This window comes from Nicotiana tabacum, chromosome 2, assembly GCF_000715075.1.
Source record: "Nicotiana tabacum cultivar K326 chromosome 2, ASM71507v2, whole genome shotgun sequence".
Taxonomy (NCBI): domain Eukaryota; kingdom Viridiplantae; phylum Streptophyta; class Magnoliopsida; order Solanales; family Solanaceae; genus Nicotiana; species Nicotiana tabacum.
Genome location: NC_134081.1, coordinates 104,424,645 through 104,433,699, shown reverse-complemented (window position 1 = coordinate 104,433,699; position 9,055 = coordinate 104,424,645). Strand labels below are relative to the sequence as shown.

The following is a 9,055-nucleotide window of genomic DNA, read 5'->3' as shown; positions in this document are numbered from 1 at the left end:
CCCCGAAACTCACCCGAGCCACTCGGTACCCCGTCCGAGCATACCAACAAGTCTCTAAACATATTGCGGACTTAGTCAAAATATCAAATCACATCAAACAACGCTAAAACCACGAATCATACCCCAATTCAAGCTTAATGAAATTAAGAAATGTCAACTTCTACATTCGACGCCGAAACCTATCAAATCAAGTCCTATTGACCTCAAATTTTGCACACAAGTCATAAATGACATAACGTACTTATGAAAATTTTCAGAACTGGATTCCGACCCCGATATCAAAAAGTCAACCCCCCGATTAAACTTCCCGAAAATTCAACTTTCGCCATTTCAAGCTTACTTCCACTATGGACCTCCAAATAATTTTTCGGGCACGCTCCTAAATCCAAAATCACCTATTGACATCATCAAAATTTCATTCCGGGGTCGTTTACTTAAAAGTCAACTCTCCGGTCAACTCTTTCCATTTAAGCTTCTAAATAATGATTGTTCTTTTAATTTAATTCCGAATCTTCAGTAAATCAAACTCGACCATACCCGCGGGTCATAATACATATTGTGAAACTGTTCGAGACCTTAAGTCAGTGAACGAGGTGTAAATTCTTAAAACAACAAGTCGGGTCATTACATATTGGTTATCTGATAATTGGAACTGCATTAGTGACAGAGCTATTGACATCAAACCAAGCATTTGCTGGAACTTTAGGTGGTATTTGGAACAATTGGTTTCTGAAATAGTTTTAGAGACCGTTTGACCAAGTCGCAAAAAACTGTTTATTTTTAAAAGTGCTTTTGTTCAAAAGTACTTTTACAAAATAACAGTTTGTGTTTGGTCAATTCGTTTGAATAATATTTTTTTGCAAGCTCATTGTGTTTGGCTAATCTTTTAAAAAATACTTTTAAGTATTAAATTACGAAAACGGACAGTAAATGTTCAATTTGCAATTAGTATTACTTAGAAAAGAAAAATAAAATATTTATTATAAAAGCATTCAATTAAAATATAAAACATAGAGTAAAAATATAATTTAAAATTTTTAATCAATATAAAATATAGCTATTCTAAAGCAATAACATTGAGTATTTGGTATTACTTATTCTTTACATGATAATTTAAATATGTCAAAATACATCTTTCAATATAAATTTAAAATCTACTCTTAGGAATAGGAGAAAGAGAGTAAAAATATGATTAAAATAAAAATGAGAAGAAATGTATAGTAGAAATAAAAAGGAAAAGGAAAAGGAAAAGAGAAATATTAAATTAATGAGGAATAATTTGGAAAATATAAACTTATTGTAAATTTATTTTTGTCTTGAACAACTTAATTTTCTCCTTTGCTTCTACTTCTTGGAAGAAGTTAAAATTTGTAATTTTCCCCAAAAGCAGAAGAAATACTTCTGCTACTGCTCAAAAGTATTTTTTTATTTTGGCCAAACACATTAAAATTTCCAACGCCTCCTAGAAGCTTGGGCAAACAGGCACTTAGTTTTTGGATATATAACAACTGAAGTTCTAAGTATTCAAAAATGTTACAAAAACCAAGTCAAAGTTGTTTAGCTAGAGATTGTTGCACATTGTAACTCAGGTAGCATCGTAATTTGCCTTTTCCATCGTAGGTTAGGTACTCGTAATTAGAGTTTTTTTTTTTTGTTAAAAAAAAAAGCATCCTAGTAGAGTTAGTAGTCATAACAAAATAATAATAATGATAATAATAATAATAATAATAATAGCCAAAATTTTATTAAGGATTAACAAGGCGTCTACTGCTACGCTTGTGATCAGATTCAGCTTTAAATAATTTCCTTTCTCGTGTGCTGCTTGATGTATGCTTCTGACTGGATTATCACAAAAAAATGTATTAGCAGTCACCTATGACCAGGGGCAAAGCTATATCCCGGTAAGGGTGACCACCCTTCGTCGGAAAATTACACTGCATATGTAAGTAAAATATTAGGTTTTAGAAATTAGAGGTATATAACATATATTGAAAACATACTTTGTGAGAAATTTTTTACTTCTTTCAAATTTGAATACCCGAGAAAATTCCTGATTTCACTGTTGCCCGGGACATTCTAATGACTGGCTATTATAAAAACTTGGCAGATCAATAAATACAAATATCTCAAGGCTGCTGATTCTAAAAATGATCTTTGGAGTACAATGCACATCAAATGGATTCATGCGAGCACTAACTTTTAGTAATTCAAGGTTGTAAGTTGTAACATAGCGCCTTACAACAGTATATAAATAAAAACTATTTTTTTAACATCTAAGTAGATCTTCTTGTGCAAAAAAGATCTAGCAGACGACATAGAAGAGAAAATTCCAACATTTACTTTGTGCTGTTACACATAATGCTTTACAATATTTTCCAAGAATCTAAAAAGGGCATATCTCCATGTTCTATTTAGGATCAAAGCATAACAGACACCCCAAAATCCGAAAACGAAGCCAATTCCTATGCTAATATAAAATTCTGCACTAGTGAACTCGTCCTCGTCCTCTTCCTCTTCACTATCAACATCCAACGTTGGATGTTGAGGCATTTCGTCGCCAGGGCAAGCTTCTGTTAGTGGAGAGCCACATAGTCCAGGATTTTCAAAGTAGGATGAGGAGTTGAAGGTCTGTGATTGAGTGTCTAAAGGGATTCTACCTGATAAGTTGTAAGACAAGTTGAAGACTCCCAAGTGACTTAACTGTGAAAAGCTACTAGGAATATTCCCTGAAAGTCCGTTTATGGATAAGTCTAAGAAATTTATTGCCCTCAACTGGCCAATCTTCAGAGGGATGCTGCCGGTTAAGTTGTTTCTTGACAGGTTCAAACCAAGAAGACCCACAAGAGAAGTGATTTCCATAGGGATTTCTCCCACCAATTTGTTACTTGAAAGATCTATGCTTTTCACCAATCCAAGTATACTGCTGTATTCAGACTCTCTTCCCTTCCACATCAAAAATGCACTCTCATCATACGAGGCATTCATTGTGACATCACCTTCATCGTCTACCTGAAAATACCAACTCTTGATTTTTTCTGTTGGGCTCTCTTCTTCAGTCATTGCAGCGAGTTTGTTGATACATTTTGGTATGGTCCCAGATATCTTGTTTTGCGATAAGTCTAAGATTTGAAGCTTTGTTAGCTGGCATATGCTTGAAGGTATGCTTCCACTGAACTTGTTGGACCTTAAGATAACAACTATGATATCAGTTAAGCTATTCCCAATCCATGCTGGAATTTCACCAGACAAGGCATTTTCCCCAACATCTATAAAACTCAACCTTTGGCAGTTTTCTAGGGACCGGGGTAGTTCTCCAGTCAACTGATTTTTTCGAAGGTGTAGCATTTCCAACATCTGCAATGATCTCATTGAATTAGGTATCTTCCCAGAGAAATTGTTGTTGGCTAAATTGAGATGCGTTAGACTTCTAAGCGTCCAACAACTTGGAAGCTCTCCTGATAACAGGTTATCTGAGAGGTCAAGATATCCTAAGGAATCAAAATTGTCACAAACAAAAGAGATGGTCCCAGAAAAAGAATTTCTGGAGAGATCAACCGTTGTCACGTTAGTAGGAAGTTGTGGTATTAGACCACTGAATTTGTTTGAACTCAAATCTATTCGAAGAAGAGCAGTCTTTCTTGAGAGATCTGGTATAGTTCCACCAATATCATTGTAAGAAAAGTTTAAGAAGTTGAGTCCAGGTAGCTGGTCCCAGAACCAACTAGGAATGTTACCTGAAATTCCAGAGGCTGACAAATCAAGTACAGAAATGTTATTCTGGTTCCGCAGCCAGTTTGGAAAGTCAGGACCCAATCTACAGTGTGCCAGACGAATGCCCTCCAGTTGAAATGGGGGGATCCAATCTGAACTGATCTGAACATGTAGTTGAGCATTGAAAGAGAGATCCAACTCGCGTAATCGTGGGAGTTTGAAAAGATGAGCTTCAGATATTGTGCCTTCGAACTGGTTAGAATCGAGGTATAACCTCTCAAGTTTGGAAAGGCGTCCAATACTGTCAGTTAAGCCACTTAACTGATTATGGGAAAGATGCAAATCCCTCAGAGATGATAATAGCAAAAGATCGGGGACTGATCCCGCGATTCCATTCCAAGATAGATCTAGAAGAACAAGACTTGAAAGTTTTCCAACAACTCTGGGAATGGATCCATTCATCTCATTATGTCCGAGCCTCAGTTCTCTCAAAGATGAAAAGTTTGCTAAAACATCAGGCAGTAAACCACTGATATGATTCCTTTCTAGGTTCAGGTATTCTAGAGAATTTGTCATGCATGACAAGTTTTTCATTATCTGAGGCAGCTGTCTAGTCAAGCTACAAAAAGATACTCGCAACGATTTCAAATTACTAATTTTCCCAAAGCAACTGGGAAGACCACCTCCAAATGCATTGCCAGACAGATCAAGTTGTTGCAGGGATTTCATATTCCATAAAACAACAGGAATGGGACCTTGGAAAAAGTTTCCAGAAAGATTTAGATGAGCAAGGGATAACATGTTCCCAAATGCATCGGGTATAAGACCATCTAAATCATTAGAAGAGAGATCAAGTTTAACCAGATTGGTAATGTCAAACAGCCAGGTGTATATAGAAGTATTCAGAAAATTAGAGGAGAGATCAAGGGTTGTAAGGGAAATTGGAGGAGTACTGGAAGTGAGGACTTCAGGGAGCATAGAACGACGAAAGCTCAAGACTTGGAGGAAGGGAAGCTCGGAAACTGCTTCTAGCCAATCATTTGCTTTACTTAGATCAGCACCATTTATGACAAGATATCTCAATTGACGAAGATCAGAGAGCCACTTGAGGTTATTCACAGATAGAAAATCATTATAGCTCAAATCAAGGGTATTTAAATTAGAAAGGTTGCCAATATTGGAAGGAACTTTTGTAAAATCATTACCAACACAAGATAAGTTTAAGTAATCTAACTTACTCAGAGAACCAACAAAATCTGGTATGCCTCCTGAAATTCGATTGTAACTAAGATCCAGATATTTCAAATGCTTTAGTTCTTGCAAGGCAGGACTTATCTTACCAACCAATGGTGCAACAGCAACATTTGCATTGGCACCAGAGGGGCCACGGAGAACAAGTCGGATGACATTACTGGTTTGATTATCACAATGGACGCCTCTCCATCTGCAACAATCTTGATTATATCCTTCATTTCCCCAAGAAGAAATTCGGCCTTGGACGTCCAACAACTCCCGTTTGATCCTGAGAAGAGCTTCTTTCTCTGCCTTGAGGCACTTGATTTTTCCGTTACCAACTTCTGAACTGAACACAACGTTATAATTGAGAATTAGTGTCACACAAATATTAAACAAAATAAACTGTTGAATGAACTTTCTTGCTATACCCATCTTAAGAATATTGAGCAAAGTACTACTAAGACTAAAGGAAACTTGAAAATATAAACAACTGCATCTCTGCAGTTACGTGACAAATCCCAAGAATTTTATAATCTGCTATAGCTAACTTAGTCAAAAGAGCAGATTAAATTAGTCCCTTTTATTCTTCTTTTTGCAAAGATGAGAAGACTTCTCAGCTAGTGAAAAAGTCTTTGTGATTCTGATTATAAAACTAGGAAAAGTTTGAGAAAATGCAGCCTCTTTCCTGCCCTCTTTGATGGAATTTTAGAATATCTCCGTAGGTTTAGCTAGTCTTGTGAAAGCGAAGTTGATTCTGTTGCCAAGTCAAACTAATTTCTAGAAAGGTGGAGTTAAATTAAACATACCAGGACAAAAACGAACAACGTACATAGCTCAGGCCTGCATGTTTTCAGCAATTTTATTTCTGCCACGTCTATGGCTTTTAACATCAGTCTTCAGGTAATTTTAGCTTATATTGCTAACTCTTCCCTTTAACATTTAACCTTAATGTAGTGTAGCAATATGATTAATGAATTAGCCGAAACTAAAATTGAGGTTTCTAAGTGAAGTTTTGCAATCGAGAATAAGAGTTAGTGGTATAATAATACGAATTATGAACTCAATGTCCCATGGAAGGAGTATATTACTACATAAGGATATGTTTAGATTTATTACTTTAAGTTAATGCTATAATTCTATGTTAGTTAGCATCATTGGACTAATAAACAGTTTGTAGTTACTTGTCAATTGTTGATAAGAATTTGATTACTATGACTGTGAGTCATACTCTGACTTCAGACTCAACTAAAAATCAAGCACGTCATAAACAATCACACAATTGACATAGCTTTGAATCTTTCGACTTTCCTGCTATGATGTAGTGGCAAGCTATCAAGACTGAATTCCATCCTATATTATCGTCATTACGAAGATTTAAATTGAATTTCCAGTTAACAAAATGAGCTCTCCATGTGAAATATTAGTGGAAAATGTCCAGTTCAAGAAAGAAATATTAGTGGAAGATGTCTCATTATGAAGTCTAAACCAAACGAGCTTAGTGTAAGCAGTAAGCATGTATTTGTGAATTTTATAATTTTCAAGGTGGTATATGGTAAAAACGAAGCACTTCTATTACAGAGAAGAAGGGCAAAGGCCCTCGCAAGCATGAAATAGAGAAATTGGGGCACATAATTAATTACAATTGAAGATGACATGAGTGTTTGACCAAACAAATGTAGATTTTTGATTAAACTAATTAATTTTATATAAAAAAAATTAAACCTAGTTAATAATAATATTTCCAGATTTATAATTTGTTAACTCAAATAAAATCGACCGTATTGGCAAAGGATTAAATGCAGCATACCTTCAATGTTTCCAATCATTAATGATAGAAGAACTTCAAATAGAAGAAATAACGTAAAATCCAGATCTAAAACACCCCAAAATCTCACCCAAAAACCAGCAGCGAAACCCAACGTAAACCAGTCCAAAACGGGAGCTCAAACGCAACAAAAATCCTGCAAAAACACACCAATGATCAGCCTCCAAAACAGACCCAGAACAGCTCCTTTTTTCGCACAAAACAGCAGCGCCAAGAGTCGAGGTCGACGGTGAAAAGTCCCGTTTCTTTGGTCCTGTTCGAGTTTCCGCTTCGGCTCTTTGTTCGCATCTATGTATCAGTCAGTTCCTTGATAAAAAGGGAAAGTTGTGCTCATCAAAGGTCCATCCTCTTCTTTTAATTTCATTTTTTGTTCATGAATAAATTAATGTCATGCTTTTATTAAATTCCATCAATCGTTTGGTTGCTCTGTTTCTGAATCCTTGAGTTACTATCACGTTGCTTTGTATGGTGGAATGCTTTTGAGTTCTGTTAACTTTGTTCTTATTAATGTAGGTGCTTAATTTTGATTTTTGAATCCTAAAAAATGCAAGAACAAAGAATGCTCAATGTTTGCCGTGGAAATTCTCTTGTTTTGGCTTATGTCATATGTGTTTGCGTCGTTAAGGTTTGATTTCTGCTTGTTTGGATGGTTGTTACCCATTGTATCGTATTGTATTGTTATCCTAAAACAATGTTTGTTTTGATTGTTTATTTAAAATTGATTGTATTAATTCTTATAGGATTTTGCATCTGATTCCTGTAAGCAGTAAGTCATGAATTCTTAATAAGCCTTTGTCACGACCCCAAATTTCCTCCGTAGGATGTCGTGATGACACCTGGTCTCTAAGACTAGGTAAGCCTATCAATGCGGAATAAATGAATATAAACTTCAAATTTAACAAATTCAACTCCCAAAACCCGGTAGGAATAAGTCACAAGCTTCTAAGAATTTATTCTAAATGTCTCTATACATTAGAGTCTAAAGAGAATAAGGAATACAACATAATAAGGATAGAAGGGGACTCCGAGGTCTGCGGACGCTGGCAGATATACCTTGAAGTCTCCGCGTACGGCTAGTTCACTGATGCCCTGGTCTAATAGGAAGTACCTGGATCTGCATAAAAAGATGTGCATGAGCGTAGTATGAGTACACCACAGCGGTACCCAGTAAGTGTCAAGTATAACCTCGGTAGAGTAGTGACGAGGTCAGGTCATGCCTTATTAGAATAATAAATTACAGACTCGGTAGAGAAAAGTTTAACAATATAATAATAATAACAATGACAATGAGAATGAATCAAGTAAGTAGTATGTCACAATTTAACTACACAGAATAAGGGCAAATAACACATCGCGGAAGGAAAATAAAAATTTACAACTTTAAGGAAAACACCAAAATAACCAAAGGCAATGCAGCCATAAAGAAATATCAACAAGGGCACTCCCGAGGTACCGCCTCGTAGTCCCAAATCATAAATAAATTCACAATATCTCATTTCCTTATATCACCGCGGGAGCCTTCACATTTAATTTTAAAGAAAATATTTTTTCCGAAATAGCATCCCGCATTTTAGCCACCCTTATCACACCGCATGGCTTCTAGTAGTTCCCCTACTAGCCACGCGTATCAAGCCACTCTTATCTCACCGCATGTGTTTCAACACCGTGACCTTATACTACCACATGCGTATCAATATCACAATATATCATAATTCGTACCTCAAGTGTCCAAATATTTTAACTTGTCAAAATAAATCAACAACAATAATATTTTTCACAATAAGGAGCTCACGACTCATGCTAAAATAAATCAACAACAACAATATTTTTCACAATAAGGAGCTCACGGTTCAATCACAATGAGTACAAAAATCTCATAAAATATTCAACAAAAATAATATTTCACAAATTTAACACCTTGTCTAAATATCAAAAAAAAAATTAGATGTAAAATACTTCATTTTAATAATATTAAATTAAGAAATCAAACTTTCAAATAATGCACAGAGCAAAAGAAAATAAAGTTTCAACTAAACATGTAAAAACACCTAGCAGGAACATGTCAGGCAAATTTAAAATACTAAAATATATTAATGATGATGAATATAGCAGAATAAAATAACTTAATTAATATGCAACAGTGATCTACACAATTTAAAGATATATTCTTCCACATTTAGCACGTGTGCACACTCGTCACCTCGTGTACATGACTTTCAAAACATCAAAATTTTCATATCAATACTAATCCTAAGGGGAATCCCTCCCCCCCCCCCCCAAGGT

General features: G+C 35.4%; 1 protein-coding gene across 1 annotated transcript; it reads right to left on the bottom strand.

The window, feature by feature from the left end:
* Nucleotides 1-2,180: 2,180 nt before the first annotated feature.
* LOC107769011 (receptor-like protein EIX2) lies at nucleotides 2,181-6,723 on the bottom strand. Its single transcript, XM_016588184.2, has one exon. It carries the CDS (start codon nucleotides 5,377-5,379, stop codon nucleotides 2,350-2,352), a length of 3,030 nt encoding a protein of 1,009 aa, XP_016443670.1. The 5' UTR covers nucleotides 5,380-6,723; the 3' UTR covers nucleotides 2,181-2,349.
* Between the last annotated feature and the right edge of the window lie 2,332 nt (nucleotides 6,724-9,055).